The 26448-nt window shown below is 38.6% G+C and overlaps 1 protein-coding gene across 4 annotated transcripts in view; it reads right to left on the reverse strand.

The window, feature by feature from the left end:
* The window catches only part of DENND1B (DENN domain containing 1B), a 164324-nt gene that overhangs the window by 91191 nt on the left and 46685 nt on the right, over nucleotides 1–26448 (reverse strand). For all 4 annotated transcript variants that reach the window (XM_074596854.1, XM_074596853.1, XM_074596856.1 and 1 more), the window contains 2 exons: nucleotides 14819–14868; nucleotides 5914–6033 (listed from right to left, as the gene is read on the reverse strand). In XM_074596854.1, coding sequence (XP_074452955.1) covers nucleotides 5914–6033; nucleotides 14819–14868 — 170 coding nt within the window. The remainder of the gene's footprint in view (nucleotides 1–5913; nucleotides 6034–14818; nucleotides 14869–26448) is intronic.

The following is a 26448-nucleotide window of genomic DNA, read 5'->3' on the forward strand; positions in this document are numbered from 1 at the left end:
GATGAACCTTAACAGAAAGCTAAGGGAGATTGATTTTTTTTTTTTTTTTTTCCATGTGGTAAGGCATGCTGACCAGAGTACTCATACAAGAACTTCTTCCCTTAGCAAAATCAGGTCAATGATAAACTTCCATGTCTTTGTGTAACAAAACCACAAAGGAAAACACTGTAAAAAAAGACTACTCGAACATAGTTTTAAAATGCCAGTTTCCTTTCTGAGCTGAAAGACTGGAAAAAGAATTGCTCTAAGCCTTACAACCACAGACACAAGGTTAATATAATTTCAACATGCCTCTTAAACCTGAAAAATTAAGGAAATCCAAACAAATACTCCATTACATTATACGGCATGACACCAAAGGTCACCAAGACCTGTCCTCTCTCTCATTTCCACACAGTCTTCAGTTCTTCAACAGCACAGTTTAATTGCAAAAGTTTTTGTCAGTATTTTTAATTATACTGTTCTTACTGCAACAGAATATTACAAAGATCTCTTGGAAAACAAAAAAAGTTCACTTTACATTTTGCTTTTATGTACGTGCTAATTGCTATTAATTCAGTATAATAAAGAATTTAGATTTGTTGTTTTCATAACTGATAAGGAATGCATCTCTGCGTTCAAAAGGAAACAAACACAGGTTGCGTTTACTCACAATGAAGACAGCGATCAGGTGGTATTTTAGAGTCTCAATTCAAAGCACAAGTATAAGCTCTCTTTATTTTGTAACACCCTCAAGGCTGTCAAACAACATTTTGTCCTCTCTATCACAGGCTGATTTTGCAAGCACATGTGTTAATAATCCTATTAATTTCTTTGGACTACTCCAGCAAATAGATTTACTCATAGAAGAACACTCCCATGCTATAGGCTTTACTTCTTTACCCAGTCCATTGTATTGGATAAAGCACTGTACATGGCATCTGTGTGTGTGACAGCTAAACACCAGAGGCATCGCAGGTAGAAGAATCTTCTTAGCAAATCTTGCAAAATTATTTAATCTTTGTTTAGCACAGAAGAACTAGTCTATGTACAGAAAAGTGTCCTCCAGCACACAAATGTCCATCGACATCTGTTAGGCTGAGTAACAATATTTTTTTTTCAAGTCAGTACCGAAATGCACTGTCTGCAAAAAACAGTTTTGAAATGGCTGAATTTAGGAGGGGGCCTGTAATATGTTACTCCTAACTCAAAACTGTCACACTAATATGTACCTTAACAACAGGTAAAATCAAAATTAAAGTCCGCTACTAGAAAGACCCTACCATCGTATCTGCACTCATAAAATTATTTATGAGCAGTGCATTTTGTAATTAATTAGCTGTCTTACGAAAACGTCAAGAGGTTATCAATGAAGCCCCTTCACAGTAGATAAAACAGGAAGAACAGGGCTTTAATTTTCAATTTTAATGTATTTAGAAGCCTAAACTTCAAATAAAAATAATTTAGGTTCTTAAACTATGAAACTATTATTAATTTCTTGTTCATTTTTCTTTAATCATACACATTGTCTTTGCATTCCTCTCATTACAATCAATAACTGCTTGAGAAACAAACATACAAGGCACACATACAACAACCTCCAACAACATTCAACAATTTCGCTAAAGTTGCTACATAATAAAGAAAAACACCAAAATATACGCAATATTGTTTGAATAGATACACTTTCCCTGGTTGAGAATACAGTGGTCTTTATTTAAAAGTACAGCCACTGCCTGTCACGAAAGCTAGTGCCCGAGATATTTCATGGTTAATTAAAAACGTACTTAGCGGTTTTTTTTAATCCAAATGAGCCACAAGGCAGGAGCTCAGACTTTTATTCAAAGTCAAGCATAACCCTTGTTGCCGTAAGTAGACTTCCACCTCACCAGTGCTTCTACTATAGCTCTGATAAAACTTTTACATTCACGAGTCAAAGGTTAAATAAAGGAGAGGAAATGTTTTCTGTCAAGTAGTCAGGTAACCACTAACAGTCCTGAACTATCAGCAGGAATCTAACTTCTAGTAATCAAATAAAACTAAGGAAACTGCCTTTCCGTAGCTAAATGTCTAATGTCTAGGGGCTACTTTTCTGTCTGGAAAATTGACACAAAATGTGTAAAATTGAAACATTCTGCTTCTAAGGGATTTGCCTAAAGGAAGAGCGAGAAAGCTTCAAGCGTGGTCTGAACTGAAGAACTACAAAGGCTTACCACATAAACCTGTCTTCCTTATTACAGCATTTCATTTGGAAATGTAGGTGACAATTTTACAGTCATAAAATTAATGAAATCTAAGACTGAGTATTTTAATGATGCATTTTGCGTTCCTCTGGGTACATAAGGTCAACCTCAGAGTCCATCAACAGTTTCAAGATATTTAACAAAACAAATTTCAGTCAAATTATTTGCACTTTGTATTAAAACAAGTTCATGTAAACCCAGAAAGTATTATTCCTACTGAAAAGAGCAGTGATATTTAGAAACAGTACCCAGAAGAATTAAGTCTCCTTCTACTATTCAAAAGTGAACATTGAAGTTTCTACTGTGCCACTCAAATCTCAACTGGGAAAATTATTTAAATTAAAATATAAAAAGTAAAACTAGAAGAAAAGATCCATTATACTATATGAGCACAACAAGATATATTACGATATTCCTACTGCGGTACCCCTCATTCTTACGGGGCTGCATTAGCTCAGCAGTTTGTGGAGAGGGAGGAGGTGCCACAGCAGGATTCACAACAAGAGCTTCACAAAGCAGCCGTGCAGTTTAAAGAAAAAAAACAAAACAAAACTTGCAAAGGAATCACACAAAACTTCTGCAGAATAATCCAAGATTTATTTTCTCTTCTTACTATGGTTCTGCACTTCCTCGCACTTTGAATTTCGCAACTGCAGTCAAGCTCTGCACGATCGTTTTAGACAATACTGTATCACAATGAAGTTCTAACAAAAATGCCTGAGATAGCTACCTTAGGTAATCTTTATTTCGCTGCATAAACATAGAGAGAACTTGGAAAAAAAACAACATCCTGATTAGGGAGAAAATTCTGTTTACACAATTCATATACATGTGTATATAAAATGTAAAAAAAAAACCTCCATAAAACTTACAGAATAATTTTATATGTACATTTTCTGTTTCAAACTATCCAATTTAAAGCAGGAAAATGTGGCTGAAAACTCAGAAATTACTTCCTTGAACTGGTGTTTCAGATGAAGAATGAACTATAGAAAAGTCCCATCAACTACAAGACTTCACTCTTAGAAGCAGCTTTTGGTTGCTGAGGACAAGCAGATCTTTTCTTCAGTTTTCCGTTAAGAATCCCGGTCAGCAGTTGAAATCCTCTCTCTTTAGCTGCCCTGGCACAGGTTAACTCATGGCCTGGTACCACCCACAACAGACACTGGCAAGAGAAAAGCTGCATCCCGCTCCCCACTCATCAGCCTACCCAGATTTCCATAGTATTTCCTTCTCATCGCTTTGGCTGGCTTGTTCCTACTCTTCTTTTCAGAGATTCTTACTTAAATTTTTAGTTATTTATGACCATTTCGTTTATTTTTCCTGTATTTGACTATCTCTAGTTGTGTTTGTTAAAGCCCCAGTTAGCAATCTTAATATGTTCCTCTTGTTTGAGGCGACATACATGTATGTGCAGAGGTAGATGTGTAGTTAGACATGGTATTTATGTACGCCTCCATTTGTGTGTTTATATAAACATCTGTGACTATTGTGTCAGACGAGTAGTTTGAATTGCGCATGCATCAGAGTCATTCTGTGTGTATACACACAGCGAATACAAATTTATGTTATTTTGATATATGGAAGAGAGCAAGTGGGAATATGCATACGTGCTCTTTATATATAAATACAGCATTCATTTAAGATTTTTTTTTTTTGAGTTAACTTAAGATCAACAAGCACGTACAACGGAAAGCCAGATAAAATGCCAAAAGAAGTCTGCTAGTGAGTCTTCTTTCACTTGGTCACTTTCTAATGAATCTTAGATTCAGAGCAGAAACCAGACTGGGTACTACAACGCATCAGATGGAAATACTGACGCAGTCTTTCCGTCTGAGCTAAACAGAACAAACACACAAACTGGAGAGAAACAGACTATCAAGCTAGAAGTACAACGCTATGAAGCTAGTGCTGTTGTGCATTCAGCTGTGCACTGTAAATTTGAAAATTGTCACAATAAAAGCAATAAAGGCAATGCCTTGATTGCAGTTCAGTGAAAACTTATAGCTTGCCACTTTTCATTCTCCTAGTTTTTTCTACCAAATAAGAGACCATTGACTAATCTTTAGCTGATGTATTCTTGTGGGGAAATGTTAAAAGTAATACCCAAGTTGACACCAGCTGAGAATTTGCGTCCTTTGCTTTGCAGTACTACATACAGTATTTAAATGTGCATACTTGAGTGTACGTAACTGATTAAACATTTGTTATTATAGCATTAGAAGCCAGACAGACAACAGCAGGAGTACAAGCACGAAGTTTTGTTTCTAGCTTGATGAGGGAAGAAAAGGTTAACTCAGAGAAAAGAGCTAAAAGCATACACAAAAGATTCTCTCTCTGGGCCTTAACAAGATATATCAACTAAAGGTATTACAGAGAAAAGGCTTAAGGATTATACACTCCAAAATCCTAAGAATTAAATCGTTCTGAATTATCATTAAAGTAGTACTGTCAGGATCACAGAAAGTCAATTAATTTCCAGAATAAAGTATGTTCCTTTTTCTATTTTTATTATATGCTAGTGATTATTATTTTTTGCAATAGTTATAGTAAATACTTATTTTTAAATTACTTGCCAAAAAATGTCAGCTGTACTGGCTCTCAACACTAGTTTGGAATGTGTTTAAATGCTCATAAAAGTCTTGATGTGATATTTCCAATAATTTTAAGCACTACTCTGCAAGTGTTTATGTTGTCTGGTCCTTTTTTCCCCTTCGTGTGTTCTTTTACAAGTCAATGTTGGGTTTATTTCCCTAACTCATGTGGTCTATCCTAATGACAGTTACCATGACTTTCAGACTTCCACGTTGTCCAAATCTTCTGCTTTTCTCCATAAGCTTCCTAGCTTACTTTCCAAAATTCTCCGAGATGCCCCTCTGCTGCCAATGGGTTTGGCTCTTTGGCAGCACACGGCTCCGCTTTCACCTTGTGTTTGCGGAGTCTCGCTCTGAAGGCAATTATACTTCAATCTTCTTCTCCTCAAGTGCTGCTGAACTGTTTGTTCCCATTTCCTCTATGGACATTACAGGCTGCTAGGCTCTTAACTGAAGTGGCAAATTTGCCTTTTAATTAAAGCCCTCTGCCTTTTAATTAATTTAATTAAAAGGGCTTTAGGACAGCTAAACAATTGTTTTTTTCATTACCAAAACAATTATCTTAGGGGAAAAGAAAGGAAAAGGCAGAGAAACAAAGTATTTCACTGGGGTCATGTTCTTCATCGTATCTCTTCTGCAACAAAGTGGCACGCTCTTTATTGAGAATTATCTGGCTCTGGCATTTCTTATATTAGATATAGCCTGGCCAAAGAACATGGAAAATACCCCCAAAAATCATATTTCCAAGGAGAGGAATACAGAATATTGCAGGTTATTGTTAAATTGACTGGATACTTGCCAAAGATCTCATTAGAAAGTAAAAATATCCACATAATATTCAAAGCCTCTAAAGCTGCAGTGTATTATTCTCTGCTTTTAAGCAGAGATTTCTTGTTATTTAAATAGAATTATTTAGCCTCACATAAAAATACCATCACATGGGGCTTGGGACCACTTTTCATGTGAAACCAATGGCAACAGAAATGACACCCAGATAGGGAAATAAAACACATTATCAGAGGATTTGCAAAAGATACTTTTTTCTTGTATTTTTCCTATGTTCACTCCTTGACTCAATTTTTCTTACACCAACTTACCTTAGAATACAGAGGCAGACCTTGCCTCCGGATGTCAAACGGCAAAATCCAAACCTTTGCTTACTTTCAATGTCGGTGAGCACAAAGGTAAAATGCTGTCCTACTTGGTTTTGGGACACCCTGAAAAATTAGATACAGAGCATAAAACTATTAAATCACATACAACATGAGCATTTAAGTCATTGGCCTCATGCATTTCCATGCTCAAACTTCACTACCTTCTCTCACCACCCTCCAAGGCTGCCTCCTGCACCCACTCCCTCCCCTCGACACAGAAGAGCCCGCATTCTTCTTTCGGCCCCGCACTCCGGCTGACGTGCTCCATGGGATTTGGCCTCTGGTCTGAACAGAATGGGGCATTTCATACGGTTTTTTCTAAGTACAGCCTAAGCAGAGACAGTACAAGCCTGACACAGCTTGTTGGCTTTGAGCACACCTCAACAATGTGGTAACCAAAACACACGTCTGAAATTCTACAAATAATTTACTAAATGTCATAATACAGGCTTGGCTTCAGACAGCCATCAGAAAACTAACTTGTTTCCCTCCCTTCAGTACAGCTTCGTTGGTTAAACCCATAGCCTTGCCATGGACCCACACACATCTTCCCCCCCTTTTTTGCACTACGCATTGCTCAACAAACAACTTTTTGCTAAGTTCATTTTCCACGGCAATTTTTTTCTATTCTAGAAATGCAAGAGACAGAAAATAATCAAGAACAAACAGCACAATAGCTAAAATAATAATTAGTAATACCTTCAAGACTGTATCAAAACATGTACCCACCTGACACAGAGTAAGTTTACACAAAATTTCCCTGCCTCATGTTCCAGCTCCTCTTACCCTCAAACCCTGCTCAGCCAGCACTCCCTCAGCTGTTCTCAGTTCCTACCTCCCCACCGGTGTCACCTCTGGCTCCTCCTACTCATCTCCAGGTCCCAGTCCCAACCTCCACTCCTGACCCCCCCACCCTGCTTGACAATATGAACCTTTTCCAAATTTCTTCTTAAAGAAATGGCGTCTTCAGTGCCATGACATGACTTATCTCCTTTATGCTCTCAAGCCAGGCACCTTTCTCTCTTGTGCAGTTTGCCAGCTGCAGACAGAGCATCACTGAAAGCACAGGATGGACCTGCTTTTCATTGTGGCCAAATTTCAGTGATATTCATAGAAATTGCAAAATACATTCAATGTAAGCATTTTAGAACACAAATAAACTGTATGTGAAGTTTACTCACAGAAATACCTATAGCAATTTTCCAAAATCTCCCAAAGAGAATCAGATTTAGGTAGACTTGGTATGTTCAGCCAGGAGAGGTAACATGTGGCATAGAATGAATTATAAACGGTTCAGATTGGAAGGGACCTTTCAAGATTTAATTAAAACTAAAGGAAAGTGTGCTAGTGTGCTCTTTAAACACAGTAAATGCTCAACGGCTTTCACCCAGTCCTTCATTTTTCAGATTCTGCGTAGGTAGCATGCTGCCGGTATGTTATGCCTGATACAATAGAGAGCCATCAATAACAATGCATTATTACTCCCCTGCCAATGATGCAATTTGTTATTTCACATGTTTGCATTTTCCATTCTATTCCTGAGAGCGGCTCACCACCGAAACCCGCAGTATGGTTTCAGCATCCCTGCACAGACTGCAGCCGGGGGCCGACACAGTAATGCAGCAGTAGCTGGTCAGTCGGTAGCGCCGGTAACAGCGACCTCGGCTGCCTCCTGCTCCCAGCCCCTCTGCGCTGCTGCGTCCCACCGTCAGGCTTGGAGCTTTCTGCAGCCACAATTGGCTTTTTCATACACAGCAAAACACCTGGCATGGTTAGGCTGAGGTCTCTATGCACCATCTTACCCAAAGAGATTATTGATAATTCACAAAAAGCAATTGTTAATAGATGCCCATCTATCCAGGCGTTGCTTTTAACATACTGTTGCTTTCAAATACATATAACGTTTATGTCAGGCAAACGACCGCTCCACTACTGCTTGAAAACGACTCCTTTGCCCCAAAATCTCACATCAGTTAGGATCTCTTGCTTTTAGTTATTTGCCGTCTCCCTTCCCAAAACCTGAAGATGGCGTGGGAAAATAACCGGTATTGCAATTAAAGCATATGTAAAAATGTCACTACACAAGACCACTTTAAAAATGAGATTTAAATTCTCATATTTGCTATTAAAAAAAGCTCTGCCAAGTTATGACAGTTCAGTGGGAGGGAATTCCAATACCATCTCACCACCTCCAACTCAACGTCTTCTCTTTGCTTCTTTAGGAGAGACAACTCCATGTTTCGACAGTCAGTGTAAAAGCAGCCCAGCTTGGAAACTGCTTCCCACAGAGTTTAAAAGATGTAAGCAGCATGTTCCAGATTTTCAAACTGAGAAAAACTCCAAGGCTAAAACTGAATCTCCACAAAGAACCTGGAAGTTTGCATTTGGTCCCATTTGCTTCAAAGGAACAGCTACCAGAAGTCAGTGACTATCCATCCAGACCATGTTTACTGATCAGAATTTAAAATACTGAATTAATTCTGGGTTTCTAATTTGAGAATTCCACTTATGATCTGGGGGCAGGAAGGATGCCTGGTTTTTACTCCTCTTCATCGGAACCAAAACTGACGATATGCAAGCCTTGCAGAAACAAAAAACGGTGACTGCAGATTTCGATAGATAACCACAGTGTATAAACCAGACACAAAACATTCAAAAAGCGCTAGCACTACAGTTTTAACATACACATTGCATGTACCATAATATGGACAAATGTTAGCTGTGTGACTTGGGGCGCGTGCCCCTCTGTTTCACTGCGGCGCATTCAGGTTGCTCAGAAGTCAAGTCTGACCTTCAGAGGCAAGTAGCAGCTCCTGGCACGGCTCCTGAACCACAGCAATGATGCCTCTCAAGCCTTCCCTTAACTTGAAAATCAACACAGGTAAAAATGCAGCTAGTATGTACCAGAATTCCCTACACAAAGTGTTATCTAGACTTCCTATTGGAGCACAGGATCAACTGGCCAAGCTTCAAAAACTTTCCCCAAAACGCTAGTCTGGTCGGCTATTTGAAGAGCATGATCTACTCACTTGTGCCGGGAGAGCAGGCACAAACCATTCCCAGCCATCACTGAGCTTTCTCCTCACTCATTCCTCTGCCTTGTTTTGACTTATTTTCAACTCCTGCCCTCTATGCTTAGATTTAATCCTAGTTTAACAATAATAAATCACTAATAGCAAAGAATGCGTGTAAACACTTATTAACCCTGCAGACAACAATGGGCTCTTTCAAGGTTATTACAGTTCACTATAGGAATAAAAGTAGTTTTTAAAATTTTCTAAGTCCATATCTACACAATGCAGAAAAGGCTCTTTGGTACTCATGGACTAGGTAAAGAGTAATTTTAAAGATTTTTGTTTACACTATAGCCATTGTTCAGGCCTCATTTTAAGGCTGCCTTGAGAGAGCTGATTAAAGCAGGAATTAAATCTCTTCTTCAAACGAAAACCAGCATGTCTAATCATTAAATTTATCCCTTGTTCTCAATAAGAATTGCTGTTCTTCTTACAAATTAATCTGTTTAGGACAGAGATGTTTGAAATTATTTTTTTCTTCAAATTTTAGGAGGTTTTAAATGGTTTTGAATTTCAGAGAGTTTTTTCTGAGAGTTCATTTCTTCAGTGAGTTTCAAAAAATGAAAGACCTTATGCATGGGAATACAGATTTTGATGATTTATTTTTAAAAGAAAACAAAGTAACTGCTATCATTAATTATAAGGTGTCACATACACATACTTGACCAATGTAACTAAAGTATACAGTTCTGATTAAAGTCTTGGTGGCTGCTACCTAAATCTGAAAATTTCAAACGTATTTCATCTCCCAATCTGCTGCTGAAAAGCAAACCCTAACCACCATTCATCCTAACTCTCCCCAGATCAGGGAATAGATTAGAAACCATTTCAAGCAGGAATTTGAAAACCAGATGTTAAGGTAGTGGTACAAGCTGATGGAGAGACAGTAACCCTAGGCTGGGTCATCCTCTTCAACTAATTGCTACCCCCAAATCTAAGCTTCAGGGACTTCTCCACTTCCAAGACCACGTCATGATCCACGTGATCCAAGCCCATTCCACAGCTCAGGCTCCTTGTGTGGAGGGCTCCTCTGCTCCAACTGAGCTTTCTGACTTGAGCTCTCCTTCCCAGAAACCCCAGCCTCTTACACATCAGAAAGAAAAGGAACAGGAAGAAAACTGCAGAAGATATGAAAATGTACAAAGCCAAATATGGAAATTCCCACAAACAAAAAGCATAGCTAACTTATAATTGGAGTAACATTTTCAAAACAACAGAAGCATTAAAAGAAACCACAACTAGTTAGTAAAGAGTCTAACTGGGCGTATTTAAGTCTCAACACAAGCCTGCTCTGTCCATGGGCCCTGGCCACCGTACCTGGCCCAGGGTCTGTCGGAGCACACCGCGGCTCCCTCAGCATGCCCACGTTTCCTCTCAGACAGGCTCACTTCTGCACACACATGCAAACCAAACAGTGCACAATTCATGCCAATAATTGTCCTTACAAAGACTTCTCTCTTACACGTACATTTTTACATTACATACACACGTATCATAGTACAACAAAATAAAGGATGGAAAGAACCCAATTGTATAAAACTACTGCTTCGTTTTTGAGTTCACAACTCATCTCACAAACTGACTGGAATGACTGAAGCATACAGGACATGCTATAGTTTATTTATCCTCATCTGTACAGCTTGCAATACATTTACAATTATTTACTTTTCATTCTCAACTATTTACTTTGAAGGCAAAAAATTTTGTGTAAGATATCTTATACTTGTCTTTCACAAGATGTGCAAATCCAGTGATCTCTACAGCTGTTGTTTTGCACTTGTCTTGATCACAGATGTGTTCCTGCACAGAGACTTCTACCAGAAACACCTACAGAAACAGCATTAGCCATGGACAGGAGAGTGACAGTGATGTCACTCCTGTCATCATTACTCATCGACTCTGATAGATCATGAGTTAAATAATACGCACAGTAATTCCCATATTTGAGCAATATTCTGCTAATGAAAAATCTACAGCATCAGAGCCACTGCTGACACGCCAGAATACACCACTTCCCTACAACCGGGTGAGCACAGGAGGGGAAATTAATGAGGTTCTCAACATTGTCCCCAGGCTGATCGTACAGGTAGTTTCCAAACTGTCTTAGCTAAAAACGCACATGTGCTACACATTCAGCAGAAGAAACACAGCTTGAAAGGGAAAAGGCAGAGGAACGGAAGGAGATTCAAAGCACAGGTAAAACTGAGGGGTCAAGCAGTGACATAGCACAACCTAGGTCTGAATTTGAAATTGGTCCACAAGGAAGACGACAAGTTGCTTGCTCACTAGTCATCAATAACTGATGGACGCAGAGATCAAGGTGTGGCCTCTCTGCAAAGTAATACCTGAGTTTTGGGTTGAGCGTGAAATAGGGAAAACCGCTGGAGAAAGAGAGGTGAAGAAAGCCATGCAGAATTTTCATAAAGGATTCAAGGAATAAAAGAGCAGACAAGGTGCTTTTTCTGATATATTAGTATTAGTTTAGCAAACATTGAAAGGAAATCAAAATCCCTACATTCTCAAAATGTTAAATCCTCCTAGTCCCTATGAAAAGAAAGAAAGGAATTCTGCAGCAGAGAAAAGGGAACTTATTCATAAATATCTACAAGCAGACTGTTAGAATGTTAGACAATTGTGCCATTTATTAAGCCTAAAATCATTTATTCACACAAAAGAGACATAGGTTCTTGGAGCAAATGCTCAAGAACTTCTATGACGCAAATCGTTTCTTAACCTCTTCAAAATAAAATGTAAGCCATAACCAGCAGTAATGAAATTATGTGCTTGCTTTCAATAGAAGTTATATATAAAACTCAAAGTTTAAGTCATGGTCAAAACATTACACCATTGTGCCTTTTTTCGTCTTGACTTCCAGTTTAAGCTTAATGGAAGTTACCTACAGATTTTTAATCACCATCCATAGTACACACTTTTGATACTTAGAATGAGCAGTGTACAGCTATTTATAACATCTGCATAAAAGATAAAGTATGTCTGGTGAGATGATGTAAAGCAGCGTCAAATAGTAAGAACCAAATCTGGATCTCTATAGTATAGTGAATAAAGCAAAATCAAATACATGTTCTCATTTCATGCACTTCCCAATTCATTCACTAATCGATAACAGGTGAGGTGCAGGAAATCAGGTGACAACAGTCTTACCATTGTGCTTTAACTTTCCTATTTCTGTAATTTGAAGAATATAGGTTTCCTACTGTGATGAGTTTTATTTAGCTATAAACCGAAAAAACCCACTCCGTTCCCTCCAGCTCTGCTGTACAGCAGGAATCCAGAAGCAATCTATGGAACAGAGTCATGTTTTTTTTTATCGTAGGCATCTTGATCAGCAGCATCAGGGGAAGTTACCACTTTTGCCGTGGTCACTTCTAGCTCTTAGTAGGATCAGATATTGCTTGAAGCGGTTTATGTAAGAAGAGTACACATAATACAGGTTGAGAAACTATGCTTTCTGAAGTACAGTACGCTCAATCAATGAAACAGATAACTTCGTGTTTCACTTCAATCAAAGCATTCTGTACAGAAATTGTCATTGAAACTGCCTGTAAAATGCTTGGGGGTATTAGTGTACGGTCTATCATGATCCTCTATCCAAGAAAAAAAAAAATTATGTATTTATACACATATTCACCAAACAAGTGAAAAGCACATTTATGGCTAGACAAAAACTAAAATGCTTGTCACATCTTAAAGGGCCATTGGAAAAAAGCCACATAAACAAGGAGCTACAGCAGTGTTTTTCTCTATGCTTTTCTTTATCAGTCTAAATTTCAAAACAAAAAATAAAACTGAGAAAGCGGAAGAAAACTGAAAGAGTTTTCCTTAAAAAAGGTGGTAATAGATGTCTCCACTATAGGAAATGTTTGAACTGAGTAGTAACTGGCACATACACTGCACAGCTAGTAAGTTATTTGCACAAATAGCTTGCCAGTAAACAGTTGCCTGCTTTCTTGAACGAGCTTCCAGTATTTCTGTCCGTTTCCCCACAGTAACTCTGCCCCTCCTCCTTGTCTGTGCTCTTTTATACTCTCATGATGCCTCATTGTCTCTTGTTCTTCCACAAATCCCCTAAAACTCAGCTCCCAGCTACACAAGAAGCTGCGAGTGTGGTGGCTGATTTTAAAGATACGGCGGTGCTGCCCCAGCAGTCGGCAGCCAGACTGAACACATTGGGTTTGTTCCCCTCATCGGTCTATCCCAGCTTCCAAGAACCTCTCCTTCCTCTGCCCAACTGCCAAGATTTATGAAACATGTAGAAATTTTGCACCTTTGAGAGCACTGCTCTCCAGTCCAGTATGAGACCAAAAGTCAAAAAGCACCTCTGGGACAGAGGCACAACAGGGTATTAAGAAACAACAAACATCCCATAACTTTTTATTTTCTTTTTTATCTGTTTTTCCCCTCCCCTTCGGATAGTCAGCTAAAGTATACCTGGCTATGTTATAAATTTGTCACTTCCCACGTTTTTTTGATTAAGCTTATCCATCTCATACAAGCAACTATGTCTTCTACATGGTTCAACAGAAATAGTTAATGCAAGATGGGTTATTTGAAAATAATTATTTCCTGCCACTGATTATCTTCTTGCCACTGGATGGCAGCAACAGAACCTCACCTTTTGCTATTATCCTCAAATTTTATTTCCATTATTCATCTTCATTATCAATTTTAAACAGAATTCTGTACATATCTTAAGCACATTAAAGACTTTAATGCTTTAAAGCCAACACTGACAACTGTATTAGTTAAGTCATTAAAACAGCTTAAAGGACAGTGAGCTTAACCCGTTCAAAACCCAAACAACTTAATTAAATTCAACTATAAAAGACTAAATGAACCTAGTTTACTTCAGGGAAGTTGTGTTTATGAAGATCTTTATTTTGCCAGTGTGTGTTTCTGCAAAGCCTCTCTTCTTTCCTCTATGCACACACCACCTTTTACTCCACAGATAGTTGCTTCCTGCGTCCGATAGATGCTTCTCATCTTTGAGTCTCCATCTACAACCGATGCCAACGTTGTTCTGAAACCGGCTCAGCCCGCACACTAACCGGGTGTATCTTTCATTAATTATGCAAATCAAGCTTCTAATTCAATCTTTGCTGATTTGGACAATATGAGTTTTCCAAACTGAGTGAGTACAACCGATTAAATTAATTACCATTAATCATTTTGACAAGCCTAAATAAATATTTTAATTAATAAAAACGTTTTATATGAGCAATTTAAATGGCTGGCATTAGATGGACGCCACACTATAATTGATACTAGAAAGGTAAGGGATAGTTAATTATAAATAATGGTCCTGATTCTTCTCTGAGAAAAATCAATTTAGTTACTTCCATGCAATTAAAGTCTTAATTTCTTTGAACTCAAAGAACATGTTTTCAGTACTGCTCGGTACTCCTGGTGCACAGTAACATTCTTTATGATGTTTTTCATTTGAAGGAAACTATGTTATATCCTTATATTAATGCAGATGGTGTTTATAATTATAATGGACAAACCTGGGGGCCGGAATGTAGTTCTGCCTTGAAAGAGACATCCCTAAAACTCTGTAAAGGTTGTGTTTTGCTGCGGTAATTTCCTACTAGTGATTTCATACTTACTTGAACACAAAAGGACATGTTCTTCTCATCTGCAGGTGCAAGTTTAGGCAGTACAATACGTTTTCCTTTTCTTTAAATCTTTCCTTGCAATTAGGCTAAATATAATTTCTATTAAATATTTTTAAATAAGCAATAACTGTTAACACATACCTTTCAATGTCAAAAGGAAAGCAGAACTTTGGAATGCTATTCAGCACTTCCTGTAAATACAAGTAAAAGAAATAAAGTTAGGATTTTGAAAAGGCTTTATTTGCATGTGCTAGCAAGCTAGCTTGCTTCTAAAAAATACTGAAAAATACTCATAACAAATAATAAATTCAAGGAATATATGATTGCAAAAAATACAGCACACGTTCCTGGACTGAAATAATTGATTATTAAAAAGGAATTAAGTTTGTGCTTTGGCAGATTGCAAAGACAATGCCATAGAAGCCCCAGGAGGGAAAGGCCTGGCCTGAAGGGTATTAACACCCTTCACATCCCCGCTGGGATTCCCTTCAACAAGGCCATATGGATTTTACAAGAAGCACCACACCATATGGGTAAGCCACGTCTGCTGCTACTTGTACCACAGACTAGCCACAGGGACTTCTGACAGATCCTGGCTCAAAAATACAAATGTTGTTTCAATTAAAATGCAGGCAGAGAAAAGGGAATGAAGTTGGCAGCAGAATGAATTACAGAGAGGTATAACAACTCTATACATGTTCCACAGTCAAATGCTGAAAATGATGGAAATCGTCTGCTGGTCCAAAGGAGAAATTTATATGATTAACCCTTTGGGTTCACAAGCAAGCCTCGCGATTAATAAAGGGAAGGGGGGGAAATCCACCGGTTCTACTTTCCTACCATAATATGAAAGGATAATGTCACTCTTTCTTGCAGAATTTTATTTAAGAAGCTGTTTAGTGGCAAATAAAATGTGTTAATTAAAATATAAAAATGCTCTCAAACCAGTCAACATTTTTCTTTACAAAAATAAAATAAAATAAAAAGTAATGAATTACCAGATCAGTCAGTCAGCTGCAAATATTAAACAATGACCTTTCAAGATCCCAGAAAAAGAGTTTTTATTTCCTTGCTCCCAACTAGGAAAACAAACCCTCTGTGAAACGCTTCAGCTAAGAAGAGCCACTTGACGTCAACACAGTTGGTCAGCAAAGCTACACGATTCCCTTTCTGTAGGAGAGCAGCAGAGACAGATATACCGCTGGATACAGCGCTTATCCCACAAGGTGTGTTTTTTCAGAAAAATGCATATTGACTGCAAGTTTCCAGAGCTGCACACAGGGGTTTAAGAACTTGATCTAAGATGTTAGCGGTCCCCAGCCCAAACTCTCTGTTTACTGCATATTGAACAGTCAACTCCCATTAGGGGAAATTATGTATTTAAATTCCTATACACCACAATGACTATTTACTTCAAACATTTGCCTGGCTCAGTGGATAGTGTAAAACATGAAGAACTCATGCAAGTTAATCAGCAAGGGACAAATCGTTCAAGAAAAAGATGCCTCTGAATACAATACGCATATGTTAGTTGCAACATTTTAAAGGTATATGATGTGCCCCAGTAAATCATCATACAGTACAAAGTGGAAAAGTCAATTTTTCTAGAATTCCTAAGTCACATAACAGAGTTCAATAAATCTTTGGAACTTTGTCAGCACGGACAAAGGAGAATATGAAAGCTAGATACTGTGTATTGAGAAAAGTTAACAACTTAATTATGAACAATAGCCGTACATATAATGGTCTCCAAAAGAAATTGCTCAAGCACCATCCTGACTGCTGGGAGTGGCCACCGTGGAAGTGCGAGCAGCAAAACACAAATACAGCAGGTAAACATTTTAATTTCTGTAGGCAGGAAACAAGCATACCCGATGCTGGTAGTAGTAATAGTAAACTCTAACAAAGAAAGCAAGCACAACAGGCTAATCAAAACTTTTAACTCAGAAATTTCCCAAACATTTCCAAATAGTCTCTTACTTCAGGCTCACACAGCTTGTTTTTCCTGTTCCAAAGAAATAGTATTTTACACACTGTTTAAATTCTCTTTCTAAATCTGCACCTATTCTCACACTATCGGAAGTCATTTTCTCCTTACTACTGAGGATTTTAATTGCTGCCTGGTGAGCTTAGCACTGGCTCAGAATTGGGTATGGAAATGTATTCATTCATGTTCCCCACTGTATTCTCTCAGAATAAATTATCACACAAGAAAGAGAAAACAAAAACAAAAAAACCAAAGGTATTAGCTCAATATTTTGACTAAACAACCTGAAAATTATGGGTATGTTTTGCAGCATTTTCTGGGCTGAGCTGCAGGACAGCGTTTCCCCCAGCCCTGCTTGGGCCCCCCCCGGCCAGCACACGTGCACACAACTTCTGCGGAGCAGCCTCAGCTCGCTTCCCAACTGGCAGGAGCATCCCTCAGGGGACAAGTCTTTAAACCTCCGCACTCTTTAAAATTCAACCAGCCAGCAGGTCTATAGACTGGTGTATAAACAGTATAGACAAAAAAAAAAAAAAAAAAAATCCTCTCTCAGCTTATGTCAGTGACAAAGCAGCTCAGCAGTTGACTGCTGCTCCCCTGACAGCGTAAACCGGGTTTGCACAGATCAATAGCTGGAAGTCCTACCTGGCTTCCAGGGCTCAGTTTTCTCCCTTAATTACAGGTGCTATTCAGATTTTTAAAATGGAAGAAAACAAGATGCCCCCAAGATGCTCCTAGACAAATTTAAAATGCAAATGACACTATATACACATTCACAGTCACTATTCCTGTACAATTTCAGTAACCTCTCTATTGAATAAAATTTGAGCTCTGTTTCCTACTGGAACATCATTTTCAAGCATCCATAACTCAAGCCAGGACTTCCTCTGGAATCACCATACGCATGTATTTAGTGTCTTTCACAGCTTCACAAAACTATGTGTTTATTTCTGAAGACAAAAGGTTGTACAAGTCTTCAGAAACTGAAATATCCTTGATTCACATGTCCCATGACTATTTCCTCCTCTGGTTCTCACAGTATTAGTGCCTTCAGAAATGGTCACTGTGTCATAAAGGAAAGAAATTGTATACAGAGGGAAAAAGATAATGATTTGTGAAAAAAAAAAAAAACAAAACAAAAAACATCACAACAAACCCAAGTAAAAGATTATCTATTTGCTTCTGAACACTGAAACTACAGTGGCATACACAATTAAGTTCAAATGCTCAGTTACAGGATAACTACATCATTCCTTATACAAGCTCCAAGAGAAAGAAGAAATCATAAAATTAACATCATGTGAACTACAGCATGCTGCTTCCCTCGCAAAAAGCTTAAACAAAAATGGAAATGGTATTTAAGAAACTATTTCCTTTATGCCTATAGCACACCAGCAGAAACTTGCACTCTCACAGGCTCACAGTCCAGTGGTTTTATTAATTCACTTTCATCAGTTGCACTACACAGCTCCAGCCTGGCCTGGTCATGCTCACTGCCTCTACATTGAGATGATATTACAGAAACCTAAAAAGTAAGAATTACTTAGCCGTTCTTTCTTGCTTATTTTGATACCCATACAGCTAATTCTGTGCATCATCATTTTAAAAAGCAATGTAAAAGCTGGTAGAAGATACTTCTGAACTCACACACACCAGTTTTCTGGAGAAAAGCTGCTGAAAACTCAGTCTTGCCCTTTGGTGAAATTACTGGTTAATTATTTTGGTTAGATTCAAAATATACACCACATTCCTTACGAACTAGAAAAGTTTTTGGGTTTTTTTTTAATAGTATCACAGTCAGTTGATACAAGCATAGGAATCTCACTACAGCTGGAAGATGGTACAGGAGCTGCTTCTATGGTAAAATTGCCTCAGAATTGATATATATTACAGAATCAGCTTATTAATGTATCTCTACACATGTGTGAGTGGGTTTTTTCACTATGACTTACAAATTTCAACCAGTTACCTTTTTCTATGTAGATGCGACCTGATGAATTGACAGAAATTAAGTTCATCCCTTAATATTTTATACTACTGAAATAATTAAGTATTGAAGCTTAACCTGATTAATTTCTGAGGTTAGAAGGATGGGGGAACTATTCACCTCAACATTTTTTTTCGCATTAAAACGCATTTTGCAGTTTGCATGTTAAGTGGGGAGGGAAAAGAACCTGATTTTTTTTCCAAGTGCATCCCTATGAAAGGATTGCAAATCTTCCCTGATAGGAATATTTTAAGGTATCCAGAATACCAAAACACTTCATAAATAGTGGTTTAGACACAGTTTTTTTAAAAACAGTTACACTGTTACCTTCTAACTATTTCTGTGTTTATCTGCAGCATAAGACTGGTCCTCAAGCAAGCAGCTGGGTTTTCCCCCAGGTCCATTATATATATGGAAAGAGCATCTCAGGAGAAGAAAGGGAACAGCCTTACACTGAGACACTGTCACACCATGTCCCTTCCAGGGACATGTCAGGATACCTAGGGAAGAAATGGCCTACACGAAATAGATAGTAACCAAGATACTTTGAGTTATTTAGTTACATAATCCAGGTTACCAAAATCATCCATATAAACTAGCACTCAAATAACTATCTATCTTCATCTCTTTATTCTGTTTTGAGGCAGAAATCAGCCAAAGAAATAGCAATTACTGGAGCACAAATAGTCACTCACTTCATTACCAAATGCTTTTGCACCTCCCCCCTGCCATTATCTTTACTTCTTCAACTGCTTTCTTTCTCAGTAACAATATTTTTCTAGCTTTTGTCTTTCTCTTATTTCTCTACTTTATTTTTGCGAAGTCCCTTTCCCCCACCCTTTTTTCACTGTAAAGGGAAATTCTCTTTTTTGTGAGTCTTATCTTTGTCATGTCTACTTTAATAACTAGTCTCCTCTTTTTCCCTCTTGTTGACAAAAGCTACTTGCTATTCTATTTCAGTATTTCATGTAATTCTTTCTCTGCCTACTAACGTCTCTTTAAATATCTTCTCTTGAGACACCTGACTGCAGGTCTCTCTTTTGGTTCTTCTTACCAGTTTTCCCCACCCAAATCTCCATCTCCAAACTCCAGTGTCCTCTGTCCTTCACCCTTAACCCAACTCGCTCTCCGATCTTTCCTCAAAGGGGACTGTCACCATTCCTTACCACAGTTTTCAGTCACCCTGTGCCAGTCCAAACATGCAAACAAGAGATCTACTTGAGATTTAACACTGTCACGACAGGTATTTCTGACTCAAACCAGTGACTTCAGTGGGAATATTTAAATTCTTAAACACAGATTTGGGTTCATTCTTAAATCAAAACCAGGTTGCTTAGCATCTTGCAGCGTCAAGCCCTTCATCATTACGGCTCAACAAAGGTGAAATTCTAATACTGCCACGTAAAACAGCGGATGAAAAGGCAAGCTCTGTCCTCGCCACTGACTTTGCCTTTTCCTCCTCTGAAGCTGCGCACACCCACAGCAGGGACCCATGTGAAGCCAGCAGCGGTAGTTATATTTCAAAGTCTCAGCTTTTACCCGTGCTAAAAATCTCATCAGAAAATTGTAGCTACAATGAAGAAAGGCCCAAATGTTTTGAATAATAAAAAATGTTAATCTTAGATTACATTCAGGGAAATCCAAAGGCCTAAAGTATTGAAGTCATGATCAGGCCTCCATAACTATTTTTAACCTCTATGTGCCACTCTCCAAAGCATAGCCATCATTCAGTGATTATCTAGTCATTCTATAGGGTAAAAAAAAAAGAAAAAATTATCAGCTGCTTTCTGAACACTTAAAGCAAAGAAGAATACAGAAATTAAATGCAAATGGTTTAGGGTGGAGCTGCAAAGCTCTAAATAAATAAATAAATAAATACGTACCTAAGGTTACAGAACTTCACTGTTTCAAGAATGAACTACTAAATTATGTGGCGCTTTTTTTTAACTTTTTTTAAGCTTTTTTAAAACCTCAGGAATATTAAAGTATTTTAGTTAATACAGTTTAGAATTTTCAGGAGTTCAAGGCTCCTTGTATAGAAGGGGCTAGACAGCAGAAGTGTACAACTACGTGACTCTAAGTTCTCTGCAACACAAGCGACACCTTTCTTCAAGAAACACAACCAGTAGTTAATTTTCTGTGGTTTTGCCTTTGGTTATTTTGAATTTTCTTCTAGGTCTAAAGAGAAGTTAAGAAGAATTCTCTGGAATTGTTTCAGAGAAATATTAATATTTAACAGCAATTACTAATAGGCTTTCTAGTCATACTTAAGGGGTAGTTCCACAAAAGCCAGGTGGGCACAGCACCATTTCATTTGCAGTGTAACACCACAGGATGAAGGCAGTCATGACATAAAATGGTGGGGGTAACACAGCGGCATGACACAGGAGTTTCAGTGCTGTGGTGGCGGCAAAACACAGACCTGCAGATGTGCCCACTATGCTCTACCTGTTGCAAAACTTCTATGCCCAGAGGATAAAAAAAGAAAATCTGTGCAATCACTGCTCCCTCAAAATAGACCTCCTCTTGTCATCTCACAACTTTCAGAGTAAGTTGAGGATAGTGCTGTGTTTTCTGACACTTAATTCTATCCCGATACAGCTGACACACAGAAGTTCATACATGCCCGACAAACACACGCAGGGGAAGGTGATTCTGTACCATGCAGCAGAAGTCGTCACTAATGGATTCAAGAAAGATTAAAACTCCACTAAGCTGAGCTACGTTTACATTTGACCCACAGAACACAAGTTCTGCTCCACTGCTGAGAACAATTTTTGAGCCTCATTTACTTGGCTCACATATAAACTACAACTGGAGAGGCCCTACAGCCTGACTGACATTCAGAAGAATCAGGTTGCTTGTAACACGTAAACACCAAGCCTTTTAGAGGAAGACTTGCTCTCTAAAAAGTGTCACATTTTCATCTTTCTAAAGCTTATTCACAGAAATATTTGTTGTCTAAAATGAATGAGGAGCTGAATACCTGCCGATAAGAAGGAGATTGCTTACAGAATTCCCATCAGAGTTAATTTCTCTTGTTCCTGCTCCCTGTCTCTTCTCCACTTGGCCATCTCTCAGTTACGTGCCTCAGGGGAGGATGGAAGGAAGGAAGAAAAGGTTGGTTCATTACCCGGCTCCTGCCAGACAGGCAGCTGAAGGGTTTGGTAGCTTAGTCTAGCTGCTCTGTGCTCTACACAGCAATAAGGGCACAGTTAAATCATGAAGACAGATGAGGTAGCAGGACAGAAAGAGCCTAGACAATAAGGCAGCAAGAAGATCTTGAGATCTTAGAGAAGTAAAATCACGAAAACAAGTAGCCATCATGGAGACCTGAAGGTCAGCTGCATCTGCTGCTGAACTTACAGATGATGGTTGCAACATCACTTAGAACGAACAGTACCTTAAATACAGAAAAAAAATACGTGAAAGAAAATTAATGACTGGAACAGCAGCATGACCAGGGTGCAGGGCACTGACTGGAGGCACACTACAGGACGCTACTGCCCCGTACAGCAGCCTAAGGCTGGTGTCCCCAGAAGCGCCCCTAAGACTTTACTGCTTTTAGAGCATCTTTCAAAGGCACTTTACAGGAGAAAAGAACAAATGTATTCATGAACCCTGAGTACTTAAAAGGCATTGTTAATCTCACTAACCTGCAAGACTGAAGAATAAGGCTTCCTAAATGACCACAAAGTAAGTTTAAAAATTCAGAGATTTTTATTAAGTTATAAAAGACTGGAGTCTATTTGTCTAATTGTTCCTGAATCTCATCACGTGAGCAGTTAAAAATAAGGCATACCTCAGTCACAGTTGTGTCCAGCATAGCATACAGGGACCCAAAGTTCACTTTGAAATAACAAGCTCAGTTACAAATAGCAGAATAGTTAAAACAGTATGAAGTTCAGCACAGGCTCGTTTACCTGATTAAAAAAAAAAACCCTCAACTTTCCTGGAACTCAGAATAAAAAAAAAAAAAACAAAAAACTGACAATGCTTTTATTCCCAAAGAAAGTTCCCATTAGAATAAGTGTAGATTGAAATGTTACCATCTAACCCTCTTACTGGCAAGGCAAAGAAAACCAAGAGAAATAATACTTCATCATAGAGCTCTAGTGAGCATATACTTGTATCCCAGGCACCAATAAATAGTTTCCCCTTACTTCCCTGACTCATGTCAGGGAGACCATTATTCCCTAGGCAATATCAGAGAGCTGGGAAAAACAGGAAATACTCTCTTCTGCCTCCGCTCTTGAGATTACTATGTGGGAAATTTTTAACTTTTAAGGTAGTATTTATTATCTTTAAGGAAGTTCATTACATTTTGTACAAAAAAAGACACTGGAGTATGACACACAATTTTCTATCATCGGGCAGTAGGGAAAAAAAAAGTGACTTTATCGATATACAATTTCAGTGACAGCATCTCCAACATTATCTAGAAACTCAACAGAGAAATTGTCTTAAACTAGAGATAAGATAGACATCATTTTCAAAATCCAAATATGTATGTCTTTGGAGGCCAGGTCAAAATCCAAATGTCATCCTGCATAGTTAAAAGGGCAGCAATATTTGTTTCACTTAAGACATCTTAAAATTTCCCACTGCTTTAGAACACCAGTTAAGATGTATCTAGCAGCAACACTGAGAATCTCCTCCACATTCTCTTCAGATGCTGTTTCTCCAATAGTGAAAAAATAACCACCATACAATAAAGCGCGTATTAAAATTGGATCTTATATATTTGTTTTACCTATTAGTTTTTTCATGCCACCTTGGAATACTCTGATAGCTCAGGACAGAATTGAGCCTATCTGCAACATACCCAACTCTACCTATTTAATATATTGCTTTAAAGTGAAGTTTGCAGTCTCAGAAGTGTCTGCAAAACACTATCAAGGAACATCACAAGTAGAGCGTAGTTGATACTCAGGTTAAAAGGCTCCTATTTGCAAGATGTTCCTCTTGATAATCAAGCAAAGAAATTCTTAAACAGAAAATTAACTGTAAAAGTATAATACTTATAATAAATAGCTGCATTTCTATAAAAATAGAATATACTGAAAAAAAGCCATAAGACTTCAAGCATAACAAACTCTACTCTTGATGACACTTGAAACATTTCATACTCATTTCAACTCCAAGCGTATTTTGTTCCAAATACATTCCAAGTCTTTGTTTTCCTCCATAAATTCTAGCATTTCACCAGAGACCTCAAACTATGCATAATACTAACAAACAAAAAAAGCAACTGCAATTTTGATGGAAGTAGCCAAGGCAGAAGACCCACAACACCCAGCAACCAGGAAACCATAATGAAAGTTCAGAGGCAAGAAAAGGAGAAGATCATTTTTGAGGCAGAAGGGAGAAACCAGCTAAATAGATTTACTTTATAAATTCGATAATGGTTTCTATCCGCACACGGCCCCATATTGTCTTTTCAATGCAGCTGACCAGAGGTTGCCAGACTTTCGACTGTATAACCAGCAAGCATTTTGGACAACTACTGAAGTTCTTTCAAGTCTCCTCTTACCATCATCAGTAAAGGAGTCTGGATTCTTCCATAAAATTTATTTTTGCAGGCTGGCAGGTAAAAACCAACCAAAAAACTCCACCTTGTTTGAAATACCACTTTACATTTTCTGACTCCATCAGTTTTCTAACCGTTACGCTTTCATCCAGGCGTATTTCAGAAGCAGAAACAAGGAAGCAAACATTATGACTACAACAGTCAAACTGGAAACAGCCTGAGTGGGCCATATGAAACTGCTCCTTTTTCTGAACTAAATCCTAAGTATAAATAAGAATTACTGCGTTAGTTACCTGAAAGACAAGCCCTGAAACAGAGTGTCTGTAAATAGTAGGATGACATTCCTTGCCTAGAAAGCTCCTACTGAACAATTGGTCTGCCCAGTAAATACCCAGTACCGATGTACACAGAAACGTCAGCGCCAGATCTGCAGATTGCTTATATGCAAGATTTGGCCTGCGCAGGCTGGGGAGTGAAACAGCGTCTTATAATGCCAGGTGATGCTCTTCCAGAATCTGAACTTTCCACTGATTTTTTCATAAAACAACCACACAGCATATGCCATAATGAAATCCTGATTTTGCTAGCAATGCAGAAACTTAAAAGCAGTTAATAAATGAAGTATCACATAAGTTAATGAACAACTTGGGTGCCACACAGAGAGAAAACATCTACAGTAGCGAGTGACTTATGCAGATAAATAAGGTGAGCCAGTCCAAAAGCTAAACCCTTGCCTGGGCTCGTCCACCTCGAAGCGTGCAGTCCTGTGGGGGAGTGTGCCAGCTCACACGTCTCTACCAGTCCTAGGGGAAGTCGGGGAACCACAGTACGTTGTAAAGGGTAGTGAAACTGATTACGTGTGTGGGCTGAGTTTCTTGAGCTAGAAGAACTGATAGCCAAAAGAAAAGGAACCAAAAAAGGAAATCAGCTTCTAAGGAACATGCTAGGATTACCATTTCATAATTACAGTTATTGTTGATGTTTTTATAAAGGAAACAGTTATTTCTTGGTTTACAGGCAGCATAGGTCAAACTCTAAACCTTATCATAACACAGCTCAACAACAATCACTTGCAGTAATAGCTTTTCAGTACTAAATTCAGACGCTATCAAGTGTTAAAAAAAATGGAGGAGAGAAGAAACAATTTCAAGACAAAAGAGGAACAGGGAAGAAGCAAACAAGCATAATTTTAAAGCACTAACATATCTCTTGTGTTACCAGATGCAGACAGATGACTATCACAAAAAATAAAACGCAAGGGACAAACAATTAGATGTATTTTTTCCCAAGGAGATACGTAATGTACATTCACTTCGCCTATGGCTGAGCCTGTCCAGACTTTCTGGCTGCCTGCTACGGCACCGTTGCTAGAGACCACTCCGCAAAGATTTCAGGTCGGTGTTTCTGCACGTGAGCATCCGTCAGCCACTCCAGCACAAAGTCAATCAGCTTTGCTCAGACCTCCGGTATAGCCTAAGCCAACTTTGCACACCTAAGAGGAGGGGGAGGCAGCTTCCACCACCAAGCCAGGCAGCACAAGCAGCTACAGCCAGGAAGATTTTCAGCTGCTTCACTTTGATCCAGAAGAATGAAACTGCCCGTGCTCAGGGAAGACCCTCACAAATCTAACCCGAGTATTCACCGCACTTACTGAAAGTTAGTAAAAATCCTGTTCCTACAGCAGGATTTCTCTATAAATTGAAACAGGTCCTCCCTCTTCCCAACTTTAGTCTAAAATTCAAGAACTGATGCACTGAGTCTGCACTGGCCCAGTATGTTTGCCCTAATAGTGGCCATTAGTACCTAGCGAAAGACAAAGGACAGAGATAAGCATGCACTGTAACCTCAGAGACGGCTTATTTCTCAGATGTGGATCTTTTGTTACTGATTGTGCTTTTATTAATGGTTGCAGACAGAAACTGACTCACACAAAAACCAGAAACTCCCTAGCCTCTGCTTGGGGAAGAAGCAAATATAGTCTAATAGCCAAGTAGTTGAAATGCCTTGAAAACTCATACAGAAGTAATGAGTATCAGAAACAGTTATATTCTGATGGATTAATGCATTTCCCTTTCCGATCACCTGCCTGGAGCTGCTTCACCTTTCCAAGATCACCATGCAAGAACTCAAACCATGTAGTCTGGACAACTCCAGCTGCAGCCCACTAGCCACCCTTGCCTTGTTCTTGCTGCTGGCAAAGTCTGCTGCTGCTCCAGTTCCTGATCTCAGTCCCATCAAGTCTCATTCTTTGGCACCAGAGCGCCCTG

This window comes from Larus michahellis, chromosome 8 (assembly GCF_964199755.1).
Source record: "Larus michahellis chromosome 8, bLarMic1.1, whole genome shotgun sequence".
Classification (NCBI taxonomy): Eukaryota; Metazoa; Chordata; class Aves; order Charadriiformes; family Laridae; genus Larus; species Larus michahellis.